This window comes from Octodon degus, unplaced genomic scaffold (genome assembly GCF_000260255.1).
Source record: "Octodon degus isolate 3935 unplaced genomic scaffold, OctDeg1.0 scaffold00017, whole genome shotgun sequence".
Taxonomy (NCBI): domain Eukaryota; kingdom Metazoa; phylum Chordata; class Mammalia; order Rodentia; family Octodontidae; genus Octodon; species Octodon degus.
The window spans coordinates 12,307,352-12,330,181 of NW_004524593.1; the positions used below are offsets into that span (position 1 = coordinate 12,307,352).

At 38.4% G+C, this 22,830-nt stretch overlaps 1 protein-coding gene across 5 annotated transcripts in view; it reads right to left on the minus strand.

Annotated features, from left to right (window-relative positions):
- Sdccag8 (serologically defined colon cancer antigen 8) overlaps nucleotides 1-22,830 on the minus strand; it is a 220,526-nt gene that overhangs the window by 168,203 nt on the left and 29,493 nt on the right. For all 5 annotated transcript variants that reach the window (XR_002820166.1, XM_023710182.1, XM_004626832.2 and 2 more), the window contains exons 6-9: nucleotides 22,079-22,210; nucleotides 20,288-20,352; nucleotides 12,386-12,574; nucleotides 4,004-4,142 (exon numbers count right to left, since the gene is read on the minus strand). Coding sequence is in view for 4 of the 5 variants with exons in the window: in XM_023710182.1 (XP_023565950.1) it covers nucleotides 4,004-4,142; nucleotides 12,386-12,574; nucleotides 20,288-20,352; nucleotides 22,079-22,210 (525 nt within the window). In the remaining variant the exon portion in view is untranslated. The remainder of the gene's footprint in view (nucleotides 1-4,003; nucleotides 4,143-12,385; nucleotides 12,575-20,287; nucleotides 20,353-22,078; nucleotides 22,211-22,830) is intronic.

The window sequence follows — 22,830 nt, forward strand, 5'->3', positions numbered from 1 at the left end:
GGTGCTAAGGTAATAACTCTATCTAAGCTCTACACCAAAAGTCAGAAGACAGTGCTATACAAAATAACAAAGAGAAGGAGCAAAATGCATTCTCAGGCCCCAAGCCCACTCATAACAAATGCAGGAGACAACAGCATAGAAGAAATTGGAAAGCACACACCTGAAATCTCTGAAATAATAGCATCAGAAGTAAAGAAATAACTGTGGAAAGGTATAGAGGAAATCAGATCAGACATAATTTCTGAACTAAAAAAAGAAATAACTATAATGAAAGAAGTGCTAAGTGCTTCTAAAGAAGACACTGATAAAAAATAGAGGAGAGTAGAGAAATGATGGAATCCTTGAATAAGCATATAGGAAAGAAATAGAATACATGAAGCAGATTCAAAGTGATACAGGAAATTAAAACCTCAATCACAAGCTGGCAAAACCATTTGAATGAAAGTGAAAACAGACTTTCAGACCTTAAAGACATCATTGCAGCTAATGAAAAAGTAAGAATTTCTTAAAAACGATTAGGATGCAGGAAAAAATAATTCAACATCTGCAAGATGATGCAAAGATGAACAATATGTTTAATAGGCATCAATGAGAAAGGAGTCAACACAAATGAGATAAAAAGAATATGGGCAGAAGTAAGGCAGAAAACTTCCCAATTATGGGGAAACAATCTGACATTCAGGTAACCAAAGCATATTGAATTCCAAATAACATCAACCCAATTAAAAACACACCCAGACATATAATAATCAAGATCCCAGAAATTTAGCACAGGAACAATATACTAAAAGCCACTAAAGAAAGAAACAGATCACATTTAAAGGAAAACCCATCAGAATAATGGCAGACTTCTCTTCACAAACCATCAAGTCAAAAAGAACATGGAGTAAAGTACTACAAGTCTTGCGAGAAAACAAATTTCAACCCAGACTGATATACCCTGCAAAACTCCCTTTCAAGTATAATGGAGAAGTGAAATACTTCCATGACAAAGAACAACTAAAGAATTTCATGATGACAAAGCCAAGCCTACACAGACTACTAAAAGATGTTCTAGAGAGGGAGCAAAATGACCACAACTCCATGAATGAGAATGGAAAGAACCCACCAAATAGAGGAAACAATTAAACACAGAATAAGAGGTATAGAGAAGCAGTCCCTCAGTTATTTTGTATACAGCAGCAAAAAATTTCCAAAAGCATACTCCACAAATGGACTTCTCCTGCACCCTATGGGTCATGATTCTATCTGGGTCTACAGGATGGATATCAAGGAAATAGCAGTAGCTCAGTCCCACAAGTGACAGCTGGCCATCAGTATGCGTCATGGACATTGTCCAGGTCCACAACATACTACAACTTTGTGCAATATCCTATCCCCAAACTGCTAGAAGTGCTGGTCATTTATTTGCCACTCCAGTATTTATCTTATGTTTTATTCTTAGTAATTCTTTACTATCATGAAAACTTTTTCTTAGTCCAATTGTTTTGAAATATTTAATTTTTAATTAATATTTAATTTTTTGAATACTTTTTATCTTAATTTTTAAGATTTATACTGTATCTTTGACTTACAATCTACTTAAAAGACATGGTATGGTATTTTCTCCTAGTATTAGGAACTATAAAAAGTATGCTTACGCCCTTCTACTTTGAGAATTCTAGTATATGAATGTAAGTTTCTTGATTTTGGCACAGAGTGAACTATTATATGACTGATCTGTAAATTCTTCATTTTTATTTTGGACAATTTTTATTGTTACATTCATTTAAGTTTGTATATAATTTATTTACAATGTGTAATCTATTATTAATCTCATGCTATGTATTCATTTCAGAAATATTTCTCTAAAATTCAAGCTGTTTACATCTTATATATTTCACATTTCAATATTTGTCAATTTTTAATATGCTGTTAATTATTGATTTTCAATAACGTTAATAAAAAAAGAATCTGAGGCCATAGGGACACTTCTGTGGAACTTAACAGTCGTGTAGGGAGAAAATATTAGCCTTACTGACTGAAGAGGGTTGGTGCTACACACATTAACAACATGGATGTTGAAACCTTTGTGGATGATGAAAGAGAGAGGATGGAAGCAAAAGGCTCAGATGTTAAAGTTCTTTAAAAGTGTCAAAGAGTGTTTTCTAGATGGAGACTTGCTGTTAAGATCAGGGAGAACAGAGACATATTTTTTTCAAAAAAGAAGTGGTATCCAAGTTTCAAAGAGGAACGCTAACCAAAAGCAGGTGCCAGAACAAAGGCCTAGAAACAGCAATAGAGTGAAGTAAATGCTAACTCCTCCATCACAGCCGCATGAGGTGAAATGAACGGCAGAGGGCCTTGGCTTGAGGTTCTGAGAGTCAGAATTATCACCCCAGGGAACAGTGACAAAGTTCAGAGCAAATGATGAAATATATGAGGGAGATGGGTCAGACTAAAGCAGAGAGAAAGAGAGAGAGAGAGAGAGAGAGAGAGAGAGAGAGAGACTGACTGACTGACTGACTGACTGACTGAGACAGACAGAGGCAGGAAAGAGATTCAGATTTCAAGCACTTCAGACTAGAGATGCTCAACCAGTATATGTTATCCAATATGACTTCTGAATGCTGGATATATTCTATAACTGCACTGTCACCATGGCAATCAATAGCTACCTATGGCTATTAATCATTTGAAGTATGAGCAGCACGTTTAGCAAAACTACAAAGCAACTCTAATGGCTTACCAGTGATGGGAAACCTACGGCACATATACTGAAGCAGGTTATTCATATCACTGAGAGCCCTAAAATGTTTACCATCACTGGTTTTAGCTGCATCCCCAAACACAGCAATGAAGCAAGAGCAAGTTTATTATTCAAAGTTCGTGGAACCCTAAACACTGTCTGATCATTAGTGCTAACACTGCTGTCATTATCATCATTCTGAAACATGTCTGACTTAGCCTACAACAGATTCAAACTCATGGTTGTTAGTAAATGTGTGTATATTGTTTGGCACATGTAGATGTTCTAAAAATTTTCCAGGTATAGAGGAAAAACAATTGTCTTTAGTTATATATCAACATATGCAAATGGTTTACTATAGATGTTAAGATTTTCACAGCACTGAAAAAAACTAATACTAAAAAGATAAAATATTAGGTATACAAGTCTCTCAAGGCAGTTTACCATATCGTACTACAATCTTTAAATAGTACAGTGGACCCTTGAGTTACAACCAGCCTGGTGTATGAACAACTTGGGTTATGACTGGAATTTTAACTTGCTACCAGTCATGAGTTATGACCCGAATGCTGGGCACTTGTGCTTCCAGATGGTCTTGGATACAAATTTAACCCTGCAAGAGTTCTAGGAGGAACATTACAACATCCTTTCCTGCAGGGGGTTAAGTGAGAAATCCTGGGCCAATGTCTTTCTAAGGACACTGAGATCTGCCTGTGTAGAGGAGTGTGAACCTTTGTTTTTGTTTTTGTTTTATCTTTTTCTTTCTGTATTTAGGGCAGGGTCTACAGGGTCTCACTACGTAGGTCGGAATCATTGTGATTCTCCTGTTTTCAGCCTCCCAAGTGCTAGGAGATTACAGGCGTGTGCCACCACACCCAGTCTCAAACACTGTCTCAGTATGCCCCGGGCTGGGACCTGTACCACACACTGGGGATCGAACCCAGGCCGCTGCTCTCCACCTAAGCAGGTGCTTTCATCCACTGAGCTATCAGGCCAGCCCTAGAACCTTTGACTGTTAACGTGAGTTACAATCATCCCTTGGGAACAAATTGAGATCATAAGTCAAGGGTCCACTGTAATATAGCAGAGTATTTGCAGAGAAATAAGAATTGCCCAAATAACAAATTTGTTCAGTTTAGAAAAGTCAACTTTGATATACTAGTAGTTTCTTCTTGTGTTTGGGAAAAGCTTAGTTATGGAAGAAAAACCACAGAAACACTAAAGCAAAAAATGAGCAGTTCTACAATGCCTTTATTTTCATCCCACTAGACTTGCCTCTGTCTTTGCAAAATTGGCTTCCTCAGTCATATGTACAGCTGCTTTCACCTGCTCATAAGCACTTGTTTCTCTTTGCTGCACATCTGCCAAGCTGCTCCGTACAGAAACGAGGGCAGACATTAAGTCGTCTCTTTCCCTGTCAGCACAAAAAGAACATTCAGAAGAAGAAATGATCAAATGATTGCGTATTCCTAAGTCAGGAGGGGAAAGCATTAGTACATATTAGAAGACCCAGGCAAGGCCAGCTCAGCACATAGCAGAGCTCAGCCCAGAGAATGAGCCTCTGTCCACACTTGGCGAGTGGCAGGCCAGGCAGCCAGAGGCTGAGAGCATTCGTGGAGGACAGCATCTGCCTGGGACAATAAACTACTGTGGGAAGGGTGGGCAAGCTGACGGTGCTCATGGAGCCCTAAAATGAGTAAATTTGGTAGAAAAAGGGAGGGGGAGTTAAAAAAAGAAAAAGAAAAAGATAGGTATTGTAATTCAAGGTAGAAATCAACATTTTCAAGAAGGGACTAAGGAAACGGCAAAAGATTTTATGTCATCTGAAGAGAAACCATTTCTGGTTTCATTTTAAAAAAGGGAGAAGAGAAGGAAGAGAATGAAGGAGAAGGGGAAGAGGAAGAAGAAGAAACAACCAAGGTTTTTATATCACTGATTTTTCTTCTCTCATTTATTTGAACTAATATATGACTTTCCTTTTCATCTTCCTCCACAAACCACTTTTACATCCTTCTCTTTCAATTAAATTCTTTCAGCTATTTATGAATACATTCTTTTCTTTCAAAGGGTAGCACTGTTGAAACCTCCAAATTCCTGGTTATGCATATTAATACTCACAATTTAACAAAAACACTGGGTTTGGTCACTGCCAAGCAGCCCACACCCCCCAGCAACTCTTAGAAATCCCCTAAGCTGAACTGTTCATTAGGGGAAGACGTGAACAGAATTCCAAAATGATTTGGCATGTAAAATAGTAAGGATCCAATCCCATGGGTAAAATAAATCCCATATTAAATTTCCAAGATATTTAGAATTTATCGGCTGAATAAAAATATTCAGTAGACCAAAGAAAAAGTGAGGTGGGAACTTTCAATACAAACAAAGCCAAGGGGGAAAAAAGTATGTTGGGCTGTTACATATGGTATTCTTCAATTTATTAAAGAGCTCAAATTTTAGACTGTTTCAAATTCAGTTGGAATAAATGCTTGCAGGTCCCTTTTCACTGCCAAGTTCTAAACTCTGAGAAAACAGCCAGCTGTGATTTAATTTAGCAAACTTTGAAGGCTCATACTTTAGAAGATTATAAATGCTGAATTGGAATTAATCACTGACTCCATTTTAAAAAAATCTTACAGATAAAGTAATGTGAACAGTTTGTGTTATTTGGAAAGCAGCCATATTTTAAGAAACACAATGCTGGACAAAGCTACAAATAGAAGTTTCATATAGCTTTTTTGTTAAAAAGTTAACAAACTTCTGTAAGTATAAAATTCAAAGGGATTATGATAGTCTTCACTTTAGAAATTCCTGGTTTAAAACTGATAAAAATTGCTTAATTTTTTACACTAAAGGAAATAAAAAGGAGCAAATTGTCCTGATTAACTAAACTCAAACACAATAATTATGTGAAAACATGAGAGAATCAAAGCAAAATGAATTTTTTAAAGTAAAAATTCAATGCAAGAAAAATTGAATTTATATTTATTTTCATTTCCAAAAGAATCCATATAATATTTTTTGTTCCTGATACTGTGCCATCATAAAGCCCTAGCTTAAAAAGAAAAAGTAGACAAAACAGCTAAGTGTTTTGAAGTATGCCAACAGATAAATCATAACAGGTCAAAATATAACAGATTTGCTTTTTAAGGGAGATTTATTTTTGTTTAAGATATTTAATCTCTTACCAGGATAGTCTCCTATTGAGAGGACATTTGTCACACAGAAAATGCTAAATGTAGTAAGTGAAAAAGAATAAGTGTATGAAGAAAGAAATCTGTAACAGCTGGACATCAAAAGAAATGAGGTAGAGCTCCTTCCTAGCTCTAGTGCAGGACTGAAACCAAAAAGGTCATCTGCATATTTAGAATTGGAAAATGAGCTTAGTTGCTCTAGTTCAAAAATGTTTCAAAATATAAACTCAACAACTTTAAACTGAATTACAGAAAATCAATAAAAATAAACCTCTAAAAACATCAACAGATTCATCATTTAACAGTATGTAAAATGATCATACTAAAGTTCTGTACAACCACTGGATCAACACATTCCAACTTTCTGTCTCACAAAAGCTTGCAGGTGGCCTATAGCAGATGTGGCATGCTTAGAGAAAGCCATTTTGGCGACTCGAGATTGACTGTGTGGTCACTATATTGTGTTGCTTTTTTTGTCTTCTTTTGACTCGCTCAGTCCATATAAATTAGCAAGTACCCTCAAGATAAGGAGCTCTGGACCAATTGGCCCTCTCGCCAACAGAATGCTGGGCTTCTGGATCCACTCCCATGTTCATCTGGCTGTCACTTTCTCAATTAATCTCCCATTTTTCAGCTCCACAGTTGTCCTTAGGATCTAACAGTGCTACTAGTTATCTGCTCTTCAGGAACAGTCAACTGCAGCCAGCCAGGGTAACTCCCATCAGGCACAGTCCTGCTCCAGAGCTCCCAGGGCCACAAGGCCAGCCTATGGCCAGGCCCGAGGGAGGCTCTCGTAAGACACAGTTGCACAGAGCACATGAGAGATCAGTGGGACAGTTAAGAGGGAAGTCCTCCAGATTACCATCTGCCGGCAAAAGTGCCTCCAGGCTTAAAAACATCATGTGAATGTTCTGGTAAATGTGACCAAGGAGTTTCTAGAAACAGAGCAAGCAACGAAGTATTAACCTCTTAACATTCCATGAGCTTCATAAAAGGCAGCTGAGCAGAAAGACAATGTAAAGAGCGTGAATGCCAGTTCTAGGGTAGAAAACCATGCACTAATACACACTACAAGTATGAAATATTTAAGGAACTTAGTGAAATAATCAGAGCAGGCAAAGGATTGAAAAAGTCTCCTAATAATCTCAGCCAAGTGTTTAAAAATAAGCAAAGAATTGGTCTGCTATATAAGCATAAGTTTTATCTTGAAATATGGAGGACCTAAGAAATGTCTTAGAATTCCTAAATTAGTTCAATATGTGCTATCAATTTTAAGCATTACTAAGTATTATTAAGTATGATTACTTTTTTTTTTTTTTTTTTTTTTTAAAGTCTAGAAGGCTTGCTGAGAGTGGTGGCATACACTTGTAATCCCAGTACTCAGGAGGCTGAGGCAGGACAATCATGAGTTTGAGACCATCCTGGGCTGCAAAGTAAGTTCAAGCCCAGCCTGAACTATGAAGTGAGACCCTGTCTCAAAAAGAAAGAAAGAAAGAAAGAAAGAAAGAAAGAAAGAAAGAAAGAAAGAAAGAAAGAATCTAGAAGGCTGATTACAACTTTTCTTTCTTCCTCATTTCTGGGAACTTGTTTCCTGTCTCTCAAAGCCAACTATAGAGAACACTGTCAATGATCTGCCCCAAAAGCAGATAGTTACGTGGTAATTATTTCTTCTTAAAAATACACTAAATCCTCTTCAAAGTATTTTGAGCAGTTCCATCTTGATTACCATTAAAGGTCTCTGACCAGCAAGCAAAAGAATAAGAAAACAGCAGAGTTATTCTTACTGTAACTTCCCTTATGGCATAAAGAGGCCCAAGTGAAAGGCAGAAGTTCAGAAACCCTGGGAAGGCTCTAAATGAACCATAAAAAAGTATCAACTGTCATCAACAGTTATCAAGTATACTTGGCAAAACATCTTTAAGGTCTTAACAAAATACCACAAATATACGGGTGGTCTAGTCTCCAAATTATGCCTGATCTTCCGATCATACTGATGTGATACAGTCAAAACAGTATATGCTAAGAAGGGAGATTATTGGGGTGAGGGGGAGAAGAAATGGGGAACAGAAATGATCAAAGATATTACACATATGCATATGACAAAACAAAATCCATTATAATAAACATGCACTGATGTAAAAATTGTATATACTAAACAAGGCAGCTGAGAGCTGATGTCACAGTACCACACTTCCAAAAGAGGCCAGAAAACTCTTTTTGATTTAACATATTTAGGGTATAATTTTGTAATCTCATGTTAAAATCCTAAAAAATTTTTACTATGATAAGAGATTATTGAGGGGTCAGGCTTCTGAATGCATAAAATTAGAAATCTAAACCTAGAAAGTACTGGCCACCCTACAAAGGCAGCTTGGCATTCAATAGTCAAAATTCTGTAATTAACATGTTGGGAAAAAGTGAACACTAGCTTAGGTCAAGGGAATCACACAGACAAAAAAAAAAAAAATTGAAAATGAAGGCAGAAAACTTTCAATCTATTCTGTTATTCAAGCAGAACATGGAACAACAAATTGAACTAAGTAGGTGGACATTAACTTTAAGAGGCTGAGATCAAATTTAGGATAGAGACAAAGAAATTCGTAACCGAGCAAGAATACAATTTCTACATGACTGCCAGACTTGGAACCAATATAAACATCGTAGCTTCCTTTAAAAAATATTTTTCTCATGACCTACAGGGATGGATAATACGAAAGGCAGCAGAGTAGGGGAAAGAAGTCCTAGATTTTACTTGTTAAATAGTTTTCTTGGACTAGTCTTAAACTCTGCTTCTCTTTAAATGAGTAGCATGTAAGTACTTTTTCTTTAATTTTTTTCATTACATTGTCCTTGCAAAATTAGTTACTAATATGGTTAAAGGCCAGCTTCTTCTTTTTTGTATTTAGTATAGGGTCTATAGGGTCTCACTACACAAATTGGACTCATACTGTTTCTCCTGTTTTTAATCTCTCAAATGCTGGGATTTTTTTTGAAGGTAGAAATATTTTGATTTTCTTCACCTCTAAAGAGCAATATCTATTTCTCCAAGGAGAAGTTATATGATGGTTTATTTTCAGATTTGATCTCTAAATCACAAGTGTGTGCCACCAAATCCAGTCTCAATCTCCCTGTCAGCATGCCCTGGGGGTGGGGCCAGCTCAGCACCACAGGGATCAAACCCCCTGTTCCTGCCTCTGCCCAAGCAGGCACTGTAGTCTGCTGAGCTATCTGGCCAGCTCTTAAAGGCCAATTTCAAACAAACTCAATTCCAATGCCTTCTTCTATCTCTCTAGTAGTAACTGCTGTTAAATATAAGATGTCTATTCTTCAAGACTTTTTCTATGCATATGTATAAAACCAGAGAAAAAGTGCTATGTTGCTGCATATAGCCTTAGAAAATACAAATGGTTTTCTCTTCAGCTATTTTGTTTTATTCCAATAATATATTTTGAGGTTAGTCCCACGTTAGTACACATAGATTTAAATTCTTTTTTTTTAATATTACGCACAATATATAGTTTATTGAAATCATAGTTTAGTTTCTTCATGGAAGATATTTAGGTTGTTCATACAATTACAAGCAACTCTGCAAAAAAGCATTCCCTATCTTATTATGCATGTGCATAAGGTTTTTCCTCTATCATAAATTTTAAAAAGTATGATGAATAATTTAAATATTAAATGGATAGTACTAAATTACCCTCCAAAGTGGCTGTACCAATTTATATATCCACTAGCAGGGTATGAAAATACTCGCTTATGACCTCATACCTCCTAGAATCATCAGGGTTCTTTAATTTTACCATTCTAATGGTTGCCTTTTTGCTGAGACTGGATTTCCATGAATATCAGCAGAACAAGTATCTCCTCATGGATTGATGATTTTTCTGTTCATCAATTTCCTTCCTTACTATAGAATTGAGCATTTTATTGTTTTTGTTTGTTTCAAAGGAAACTGTTTAGTCTCACTAATATTTTGTTTTGTATAGAACATATTTTCACCCTAATTTCAAATATTTTATTGTAGTGAATTTATTTATTTTTAATTCAATTTATTTAATTTTGTAGTATTAAACAAGCAGTCTAGGGCCTTGGACATGTTAAGTAAACACTTTACTACTCATATCCCCAGCCCATAAATGTTTTTCAATGTAGTGAAATCTATCATTTTTTTCTTTATGATCTTTATTTTTCATGTCATGCTTGGCATTACAATAAACTGAAGGCTATTAATACAATCTTCTACTTTTATTTCAAATATATTTATAGCCTGAATTATATCTGGCTCTATAAACTGTCTTGAATTTATTTTTAAAAATATTATTCATTTATCCAAATACAAACAGGAAAATTTTAAACTTATCTGAGCTTCACTTTTCCTAGCTACAATGTGGGATAATAATATCTATCTCAAGACTGAGCATGGTGGTGCAGGCCTGTGATCCCAGAGCCAGGGAGGCTGAAAACAGGAGGCTCGCTACAAGTCTGAGCTGTGTAGTGAGACCCAGTACCAAATACATAAAAAAAAATCTATCTCATAAAAAATGATACATTATGATTAGGAGGGGGCCAGGGAGATAGTTCAGTAGAATAAGCTCTTGCCTAGCAAGTGCAGGGTCCTGAGTTCAATTCCCAGTACCATAAAAAAAAAAAAAAAAAAAAAAAAAAAAAACGATTAGGAGATTATGTTTTTAAATTGCATGGCATAACTCTTGACAACTAATAAATGCATGTTATGGGGATGTGAAAATACATTTAATAAAATTTGAATATAGTGATTTAATATTTAACAAAAATAGAGCCATCTATGCAGATCAGAAAACATAACAGCCAGTCCATACTGGAGACTCAGTTTTTAATATAGCACAGGTTAATCATATATGGAAGCCATAACTACCAGATACACGGAGTGGTCTTGCACTTTGGAAGGCATAAAGGCATTTTAGTGCTTAATGAGTATTTAACATAGATCAGGAAGCACGTTAAACATTATATTCTTGAAAGAGTTCTCAGAATACCTTATTGTTAGGTAATTTTATTACCATTTATATTTATAGCGCACAATGCAGTCCAGGCCGGCCTCCAGTTCATGGCAATACTCGGGCCTCAGCTTCTTTGGTGCGGGGATTACATGCATGAAACACCATGCCTGGCTCTACTACCTTTTTTTTTTTTTGTATTTTAGGACACGGTCTCCATGGTCCCACTGTGTAAATCAGACTTGTAGTGATCCTCCTGTGTGCAGCCTCCCAAGTGCTGGGATTACAGGCATGCACCACCATGTCATCTCAATCGCTGTTAGCACATGCGAGATAAGGCCAGTACGGTAGGCCTGGGGATCAAACTCCCAGCCCCTTTGTCTGCCTAAGCAGGTGCTTTAATCTGATGAGCTATTTGGCTGGCCCTTCTACTACCATTTTTAAAATGAGGGAATTAAGACACAGAAACACTGAGTACGTATTGCAGGCCAGGCTAGAAATCAGGTCTGTGGAAAAAACAAAAACATAGTTGCTGCCTTCATGTACACAATATATTATAAATATCACAAGAAGAAAGAATCAAACACAGTTGAGAATAAGATGGGGTAGTAGTTAGTGAAAATACTTCCAAAGGAAAATTGTTGGGCTGGGGAGATATGTTAGGAAAATAAGCACTTGCCTGGCAAGTGCAAGGGCCTGAGTTCAATCCCTGGTTCTGCAAAAAAAAAAAAAAAAAATTAATAAAAAAGAAAGACAATTGTTTGGGCTATTGGAGTGAGCAGAGTAGAGACAGGTGATTTTGAACACAGAAAAAAAGTAGTAGAGGGTATGAGAAAACACATACTTGAACAGATGCTATAATAACAATTCTCAAGTTCCACTAAATAATTTTTTTACATGGAATGGTGAAAATAGAACCAAAAAGATGTACAGAGAATTGTAATATTTCAGCTTAGATGAAAACTTAGACAATCTAAATGCTCAGGTATAATTTGCCCTTAGCAACTGTCCAACATCATTACTGTGAGGCAATGGGTCTTTCCTCCATTAGACTCAGAATGTTCTTCACAACAGGCACATGATGAAGACAGGATAACAACTCACTCTTCATATACTATAACGAGGAAGCCCAAGCAAAATCAAAGAAATTCCTACCACACCCTTTTTTGTTAAGAATTGTGGTAGACTGAAAATTACAGTCATAGAACTGAACAGAACTATAGAGAGTATCCAGTTGAACTTTTTTACTTCAAGATGAGACTGAAACCAAGAGATAAAATTATTTTTCCAAAGTGATATGGTTGTTCAGAGTAGGCTGAACCTAACCAATCTTTCTTCAAGAAAGCTACAACAAAGTAACCTTTAAAATCTACTTTATTTGAAACTTAACACTGATCACATATGACAGTATGAGGATAAAGAAAAGGTGCCCTTTAAAGACCTAATATTCTATGTTGCCAAAGGCCTGCATGGAGAAACATACTTACCTAGTCAGTCTTTCGATGGTCTGGATGTGTACATTATTATGGGTCTGAGAAAGAACAGCTTCTTGCTGAGCACACTTCAAACAAAGACCACTAACGCGGTTGGAAACATTAGTAGCAAGAAGAGACTCTTTATGCTTTAGTCGCTGTTTAAGATCGTCACAATTTTTCCGATATTCAGCTAAGTCTTTCCTAAGAAGGAAAGAAAAAAAAATCACCAGATGAGTCTTCATTGTGAATTACTACTATTATTATTAGTATGGATAGCTACCTTACTCCATCTACAGTATAGACAGTAACTTCTTCATTCTTACCACAATCCTGAAAAGCTGGTGTGATTATCTTAACTGATACAATGAACATAAAGAGACTTGAATATAAATAATTATTTATATAAATAATACTAAATAATTCAGGTTCTTGTAAAATTTTAAAACAAATTAGATTCCTATGATAGGATTCTAACTCACTGCCCACAAAACACAAAGAAATCCTGAGCTGTTCTCTTAATGAAAGGGTGAGACTACATATTACAGCATCATTGAAGTGAGAGAAATAGGTTACTTCAAGTGATAACCCTAAAAAATGTACAGAGAATACCTGAAGTTCACAGAAGAAACATGGAATTTATCTGTGACTAATTTAGTATTTCCCAGTTTTAGGAGGAAAGTATTAAAAATTATCTAACCAGAAAGTTCTGCAAAGAGTTGTCCCAAAACTAGGCTACAGAAAGAAGTCAAATATAATTTAATAGTCGTTTCAAAAGCAGCAGCTGTTAGCTGGAAGCATGCAGGTTGCTACAGAAAAGGCTGAAAGAAAATGGGGAGAGAGAGAGAGAGAGAGAGAGAGAGAGAGAGAGAGAGAGAGAGTGTGTGTGTGTGTGATTTTTGTTTGTTCTGGGCTCATTCTAGATGAAAATTTTCCCCAAGTTGACACCTTTTTTAGAATTAAGTATTCAGCATATAACTTGCATTTTCCTCCTTCTTCATAGAAATGTAATAGAAAGTCTCCCCTCCCCCTGCCAGTACGCTTTAGTTTCTTAGTTTCCCAGATAAAGGTTCCTATTCCAGTTCCAGTTGCTTCTGGTCTCTTAGAAATGGTTGCTCACTGTGGTGTATAGCTGGTCACTATGATGCACATCATATAAACCAGTCCTCAAATAACGAGCCATTCTGTCTCTATACTTCCTGCTTGCTTACTCTGTATAAGCCCTTGACCTCCAGAGATCAGGGCCTGATATTTTAGGAAGGATCCCAATCATTGCCGACTAATGTAAATAAATCTGTCCCCAAATCTTGGGTGTCATATTGGCATTTCTATTGGCTACTGCATCTGGTGTGTTGGCTGGGAAGGCTGACTGTGCTGACTTCTTCAGTCACAGTTGTAGCCCTCACAGATTTTATCAGTTACTTTTCTCTCATTGCTAGGACAAAATACCCGATACCCAGAATTAAGGAAGGAAAGGTTTATTTAGCTCAGTTACTGGAGGTTTCAGTGCATATTCAGCTGGCACCAGGGCAGAGTGGCACACTGCAGAAGGTAGCACTTTATTTTTTATTTATTTATTTATTTTTTAATTTTATTTATTTATGTGTGTGTGTGTGTGTGTGTGTGTGTGTGTGTGTGCGCGGCCAGCTCAGCCCACCAGGGGGCGGGGCTGGCTGGCATGTGGTGCTGGGGGATTGAACCGCGGTCCCTGTGCTTTGCTAAACTTGTTCTAAGTAGGTGCTTTAGACCACTGAGCCATCTCTCCAGCCCAGAAGGTAGCACTTTATGGTAGCAGAAAAACAGCAAAGTACAAATGGAGAAGCAGTGGCTGTGGTCTCTTTCCTTTCCTTATATAGTATTCAGGCTACCATCACCAGCGCAGGTGGAGCACTCATACACATAATCCCAGAACCACTCACACTCACAATCCCAGCACTGGATCATGAATTAATCACAAACTCTAGAAGCTGCCCCATGACTGCATGAAGCTTTGGGGGGACAACTAGACACAAACCATAACAGACAGCGCAAGGATCTCTCCAGGTCCTGACAGGAAGGCATGCCCTTGAGATTTCCTAAGTCCCCTTTGAGTTCTGGAGAAGGATTCCTGGCTCTCTGCTGGAGCGGCTAACACCAGACCCCCAAAAGGAGGATGCAATCCATCTGCTGTCTGTCTTCTTGACCACCTGCCTGATTCCAGTAAGAACCTCAGGGATACTGTCGTTAGCCTGTTGGTCAGTCCTGCTGAGCTTGAGAAGAAAAAGAGCTTGATCAACTCTTGCTAGGAAGGCCACCTCAAGGGAAGAGGGGTTGGAATGTTTAACCTCTGGGTTCCTGCTGAATGATTGTGTGAGTGAGGGGAACAGACTGTGCAAGCACTAGGCTGCTCCATCTATCTACCAAGACCGGGAAACACTGGTGGCGGGGGCTGATTGGGCCCTCACCTGTGGTTCCATGGCAATCGACATATGGCACAATGGAGGCCTCACATCCTTCCTGGGCTAAGTTATGCCTAAGTCCCCATGAGGAGTATGGTCAGGCAACTGAATGGTCTCTTTGAGGGGCACCCATCCTTTGTCTGATGTACCATCATTCAAGGGTGCACAACATACACAGTAAGGAAAAAATGGCTGCAAACCAGAATAAACCCACAGTCCTTGACATTAAAATTGTCCATTGAGTGCAACAACTCAACATGAAAATAAAACCCCAAAATACCTGTGCCTTTTGTGAAATTGATTGGACAAATCTTTGCTCCTACTGGCATCTCTAGGAATACTTGATATTAAAACTGTCCATCAAGTTTGGGACAAAGTGACCAAGTCCGATAAATGAGGCTGTGCTGACCAGTTTTGACTCTGGGCTCAGCCTGTGTCACAGCCTCCCACCACGGCTCCGCACCTGTCCCGCATCTCAAAAAAAAAACCAAAAAACAAACAAACAAACAAAAAAAAAGACAAAGAAAAAAGGAAAAAGAAAAGAGGCCCTTCCTGCAAATTCCATTCTTGCCCTACTACCCTTGTCTGCTGCCATAAATGCTACCACCACCAACAGCTTCACTCCTTGCTCTCAACTCATCTACTTTCAGCCAAGTGAACTTGTTCCCTCTATCCACTGCCTTCAGGGGCCCACAGAGCCTCTACCCACCCTCAGCTGGCTTGTCCTGATCAAATGGCATCATCTAATGTCTGTAGCAGATGACTGTCAACAGTTCCTTCTGAGTTCCACATTCTGACAGGGGAAAAAACTGGACTATCATCTCTGACAAATGAGTTGGGCCCTGTTGGGCCTAAATAGATAGGACAGGCTGAGCTCTATCAAATTTGGCCCCTGAAAGCCTGCAGTTATTACAAATGTCTGAGGCAAATCTGTGACTTTCCTGGTAGACAATGAAATAGAACTCTCTGGGACCCTTGCTTCTTGTCCCTTCTGCTAGGCACAAACTTGCAGCCAGGAGGACGTCTCCCTCGAACCAAGGTGGTCAGCCTCCCTCTCATTTAACCCTGCACTTTCAACTTTGACTAGTCCTTGAGAGAAAGATGATGCTTGCATCCGCCAGAGATAGAAAACCACAATCCTGAGGTTCTGAAAACTCTCCTCCAAGAGGTATAAACTGAAGACTCGCCTCTGGGCCTGGTCATTGAACACTGCTATCAGATATCATAGGAAGCCCAAACAGACACCCTGCCACACAGTAGTTTGCGGGCCTGATAGACTGTTAATCCCCTTGAGCAAAATTTCCATGCCATCAACAACACAGCCATCACCTTACATTCTGTGGTTTCCAAGCCATACACCCTTTTTGGACTGGTCCTCAGTTGACACAGGGTTTGGGAACTCTCCTACTATTTTCATGGAAGCTTTAGCAACAGATTTAGCCACTCTGAAATGGCCTGTTTCTGTTCTTTCCTGCTCCATAATTCTGTCATGGTCCCCTGGACTCTGAGATTGGCCATTGACCACCTGCCTCTGGTCACAAAACTTCATCTGAGGACACCCCCACCTCAATCAAACAGTATCCCACGGCACAAGAGACTCAGCTAGAAATTCAACCACACATCCAGAGATTTCAAAACTATAAAATATTTAGACTGTCAAACCACTGAAACATACCTCTCCTGCCTATAAAGACAGTTCAAGATTTCCACGCTTCCAATGCCACAGTGATTGCCCTCCATCTACATTGCTGTAGTCTTCTGCCACACACAGCCTGCTGATACATCTGCCTAGACTGAAAAAATGCCTTATTCTGCCTTTGATTGGCTCCTGTCAGCCAGTACCTCTTCAAAAAGACTCCAGTTCTAGACTAAAAGGTTACTTGACCTGCACTCAACCTCCCAGAGGTTCAAAAACTTGTTTATCCTCTTTGGAGAAGATCACTACACTTTTGATTGATATCACCCAAACTGCCTACTGAAAAGGCACAAAAGTGCTGCTGCAATATCTGACAGAAACTGGTTACATTAAAAAAAAATAATTCTTGGAACTGCTGGCCTCTCCAAAATCTTGAATTCACCAAAACAACGATGCTCACTCAGACTTCCAGCCCCTGGGAGTACTCAGTGGCTACCTGTACAAATATTCAGATCTGGTTGCTAAGGGCTGCCTTCCCCACTTGCCTCCATATTCTAACAGCACTGTCCTTCTGGTCAAGACCCAGACTGAGACTTAACTGTCCAGGTGCTACATGCTGGACTGGGATGAGCTGTTCTAAAAATGGACCTCCTGACAGATACTGACTACATCCTGGTTACGGATAAAAGTAGATCTGTTAGGAGTAAATTCTGAAAGACAAGATATGCTGTGGTCACATTGGCCAAAACTATTTTTCTGCTGCTGTATGGAAACCTGCCAACAATGATGCAAAATAATCAAGTTCAGAGGTCTAAGGCCCTCCAGGAATCCAACTGACTGAAACATCAATCCCAGCCACCATACCTGCCCCCAACATATGTTCTGCAAGCTCTGGTCATTGGGTTGACATTTGTACCCCTACAGCCAGCTCAGGCTTCAGTGCCTGTGTCACCACCCCTGAATTCCCATTCCCTACCAGTACTGAGAAGACAATAAAAGTTCATAGGGTCCTACTGTAAAAAAAATCATCCCTAGATATGGGCTACCCTTGATCATTGGCAGTGACAACAAGCCTGCATTTATAGCAGAGGTAATGCAAAAATAAGATTAAGTGAAAACTACATGCAGCTTGTAACCAGTTAAAAGACCAGTTCAGTTATATTTGAAGACATTTACATGTTAACTACCTGTACAAGTTTCAGAAATCCAGTCTTAGAGATATTGGAAAATTTACCTGGACAACTCCTCCAGACTTACTAGGAAGAAACAACATACTCGGAGCCTGCTACTTCGGATGATGGCCACTCCACACGTGGCTGAGGCCTAAGAAAGTCATTCATGGGATTGTTCCATAACTATTCCCCTTGATTTTTGTGTCTTTTCAGGCTGCTTACCCTAGTCCTTGCTTCCCCACACCCTGTTAGCTGTATTTTTTTTTTTTTTAATTTACACTCTATGGACAGTTGCTCCAATAAAATAGAATAATCTATCAAACACTTGACCAAGATTTGATGAACATCCAAGGCACAGTGGACACTCTCCTAGATCAGATTAACTCCCTCACTACCTTACCAGAGTAATGTTATGGAACAGACAGGCCTAAATTATGTCTCTTCCTAAAAACAATTTTTTTTAAAAAATTGTCTCTAAAGAAGACAAAGTTGGGGAGCTTGGCTAGGGCCCAACCTAGGATCAGTGGCAACTCTAATAATTAATTACTGCTTCTACTTGGGCCTTCTCTCAGAAGATCACATGTATAATGCCCAGCAAAGATTTGCTAGGGAAACTAAAAGAAGGGAAAAAATTAACAGATACCACCCCCACACACACCTCCACCAACTGCACACTTCAGTTTCTTAGTCCCCCAGGTAATAACTGCTGTTTTAGTTCAGGTTGCTTTTGGTTTCTCAGAAATGTGATGCACAGCTGGTTGATATGATGCTCCATTGTGTAAGCCGATCCCCAGCTGACAAGTCATTCTGCCTCAGTACTTCCTGCTTGCCCATCTAACATAAGCCCTAGACCACCAGAGATCAGGGCCTGATATTCCAGGAATGATTACAAACAGTGCCTATCAATGTAAATAAATCTTTCTCCAAATTCTAGGTGTCATTTGGATGTTTCTGCTTGCCACTGCAGATTGAACTTAGGAGCTTGTGCTTGCTAGGTAGGGGCTTATGCAGCTGAGTCCCATTGTAAGTTTGTGTAAAACACACACACACACACACACACACACACACACACACACACACTTTTTTTTCATGATAGGATCTTTTTATGTTGCCCTGGCTAACATCGAAGTTGCAATTCTCCCACCTCAGTCAGCCTTTGAATAGCTGAGATTAGAGGCTTGTGTCCCGCAACTGTTTCCTATTGTATATTTTTTGAAAAACCAAAGCCATACTTCAGAAAAGAGACACTACTATAAGTTCCTGAGCTACTGGAGGTAGCCAGCTCTTTATCTCAAGGCTTGTCTACTCCTGCTATCAGCATTTCTATGCCTAGGGCTACAAGTATCATTAATGTGCTCACCTTCACAGACAAAAAGCCAAAAACCAAGACTCTTGGTTGTCAGGCACTTGTTAAACTTCTGGTGTTTGGGACCTGCTAAGAACACAGGGGAGATGGAAAAGATCTATGGACAATCTAAGGATTAAGGAAAGCTAATGTAATAATAGCTTAACATGGGGGCAGAGGGCCATTTTTACCCTGACTCCAAGGTAACATCTCGAACACAGTGCAGTTTTGTTTTTCACTATCATGAAGACAAAGTTAAGCTTTCAAAGGATCTATAAAAAGAAATTTGGAAGTATATTCCAAAGTCAAAGTATCCCATTATTAATTTCTGTCAGGGTTAGGCTCAAAACACAAAAATAGATTTAGTCGCAAAAATGCCATAAAAGAAAATTTAAAAGTAATAGTTTTATAGCTAGAGTTTCAGAATAGTAATTTTAATACTTTAAGAAAAGGCATCTTTAATCTTAAATCATATTCAAACTGAAAAAAGGAACAGAAGAATGCAGAGAACAAAGTCTAATTCATAGCAAGTTGGTTTTTTAATGTAATTGAAATGGCATAATTGAATTCTGAATGAGATAAGTCACATTCTTATAAGTCTAATGATCTAAAAATATATTACTTCAAAAACTGAGTAAGATCAAGTAGGTATAAAGGCAAAGGTAAAAGCATGAAAGCAAATATGGGACTATTTTGTATGTGTTAGGTTTCTTTTTTTAAAAAAATATATATTTAGTACAGGGTCCACAGGGTCTCACTATACAGATCAGACTTGTAGCGATTCTCCTGTCTTCAGCTCCGGGATTACAGGCACATGCCACCACGCCCAGTCTCAGTCTCTATCTCAGGGTGCCCCGGGGGCAGGGCTGGCACAGCATGGGAATCGAACCCCAGTCCCTGAGTCTGCCTCAGGAGGTGCTTTAATCTGCTGAGCTATCTGGCCAGCCCCCATGTTAGCTTTCTTAACAAAAAAGTTAAACTCTATAGATATCCAAAAACTCATCAGAGTAAACTATGAAAGGCATGAGGACTCTAACATTTTTAACCATAAAAGCAAAATTCGTATCAATAGCTAGCAATCCTTACTTCTATAAGAAAATAGAAACATTTTAGAATGTAAGGGACAAACTTTATAATTTGTTTCACAGAAATGAGATTTAAAGGACTCACAGTGCTTTTCGGTCTTTACCAATCTGAACAAGTTTTGTATATAAAATGTGATCAAACAATTATAACAGTAATTATAACATTGACTTGTCCTCGTTCATGTATCTTTTAAGACCATATGTATTAGCATATGGATGCTAATGGATGATTTCACTTTACCTCAGATATGTCAGTTGAGATTCCAGAATTTCACTTTTTGCCTCATACATAAATTTTAGCTTCTCCTGTGGAACAGAAAAAAGAAGTCCAGTTTCTTTATTTCCTTTGATTTATAATCAAGTTTTAATGGTTAATAGTAAACTCAATTGTTTTCCTTTTGGCTAACAAGAAAAATAATGTTTCCTCTCAGAAAACACCTCACTCAAAATTTTCTATTTTTACTGAGTAAATACCTACTGAGAACTACCAAGTCATAAAAAGGTGATGACACATGCTGTGCTGGCCTGCCCCTGGGTGCACTGAGTGAGCATGGTGGTACATGCCTGGAATCCCAGTGCTGGGGAGGCTGAAAACAGGAGGATCACTATGAGTCCAAGCTACATAGTGAGACCCTGTACCAAACTCACTAAAAAAAAAAAAAAAAGTGATGACTGACAAATGTTTTTCTTTCAAAATAGCAGATATCAGATCTCTGAGAATAGCAGATCTCTGAGGAAAAACCAGCTGTGGGCTGGGGAGATAGCTCAGAGGTCTAAGTGCCCACCTGGCAAGTGCAAGCACCTGGGTTCAATTCCTGGTACAGTATATTGTGTTGGCCTTGTGCTGAGCAGGACACCGAAATTGGGTATGGTAGCCATGCCTATAATCCCATCACTGGGGAGGTGAGACAGGAGGATCACTACGAATACAAGCTGCATAGTGAGACCCTTTACCAAATAAAGAAATAAATGATTTTTAAAAAATTAAGAAAAACCAGTTGTAATTTATTGGGTCCATGATGGCAAAGTTCATACAGAAAATATAGTGTACTCAGAGAGGCAAGACCTCCTAATTCAGGTAAAATGAAATGCATAAAGCATCAGAGAGGAGGTGGTATGACTTGAAGGATAATTTCCAAACACAGCAAAAACTATAGAATCTTAAGGAGAACACACGACATCTCGGGGTGGCTTGTATGTCAGTGTTAGTAGAATGTGAAATGCTGGATACACACGTGCTTGAGGATGGGACACATAGGTAAGGCTGGGCTATGAGAATAAAAATATACAGTGAGATCTTTGTCTACATGACTCATGTAGTCAACTTTTTATCAGACTGAATCTTAAATCAGAAGTATAGAGCAAGGGAAACCAGCAAAGAAGTCCTTGTATGTGAAAAGAAAGAAATCAAGCAGTAAGCATCCAAAACACAGTACAGGGATATTTAAGATGAAAATTAACTAAATTTTATGATGACTGACTGGGCGGGGGGGGGGGGGGAGGCACTGCGGAGTGGTGGGGGGCGGCCCAAGGGGATGGGAGTGGGGGAGAGACACTAAACCATAATCCTGGATTCTGATTTGAGCAATCAAGTGAATGTTGGTGCTAAAGACTATAGCATATCAATAAAAGAAGACAAAAAGAAATCACAAAAATAAATTTAAAAGAAGACAGAAAAAGAAGGGAAACAAGAATAATAAAATGAAGTTGTTATGATTTAAATTGAGAATGTTCTTCAAAGGGCTCATGCAGTAATAGATAAGGAGTCTGGAAGATGATTGTATAACACTGTGAATATATTTACTGCACATAAACTACATTTAAAATAGTGAAAGTAAACTTTCCATTATATATATTCTTTTATTTTTCTTATTTTGGTACTGGGAATCAAGAGCAGGACCTCACATTTGTCAGGCATATACTGTGCTACTGAACTACATCTCCAGCCCTTCATTATATATATTTCACCAGGATAAACTAAAAAATGGAAAAATAAAAAGCAAATATATGAGAAAAGCATCCAAATACTCACCAGCTCTAGCTTCCATCTGTCACCCTCACTGGAAGCTTTGTGAATATCTCCATCACCCTGGGAAAATGGTCTCTTGGCACCTTCTACCCTTAAATCTTCATTTGCTGTAACCCAAGAATTTTGCACGGTTCCCTAAAATGAAATGCGTCAGTAACTGCAAGCGGCATTCCACTTTAAATAAACATGCATATTTTACAAGTGGAATACTGATTCTCACCCATGTTCAATGGAAAAAAAAAGGCCTATGATTCTAAATTACACTTCAAGAATCATTTTATATTGTCAGTTTATTAGGGTCTCATTCTACAGCAGCTGTAGAGTCAAATTCCTACAGGTATAGGCAATAATCCCAATGTGATCAAAGAGGAATAGATGTCACTAATTTCTACAAATGGGTTTATCCCTTACTCTTCTCCAAAGACATACTTTCTCATCTTATCTTTCTTCTTTCTTTTTCTTTTCTTTTCTTTCCTTTTTTTTTTTTTTTTTTTTTTTTTGGTGCTATGATCTAAATCTGGGACTGCATACTGGTTAGACAAGTCTTCTACCACTGAGCCACCCCTAAAATATACACTCTGGAAACCCATAGCCCTCTCTTGGTTTCTCTTTCACCTTTCAATTTTTGTCAAGGCAGAGCTAGTAATGATGATCGCAACTGTTTGTGGTGTTTACTATGTGCCAGCCTGCACTACATACGAAGACCTTGTCTCAAACAGAGATAATGAGAGAGGGAGGGAGAGAGAGAGAGAGAG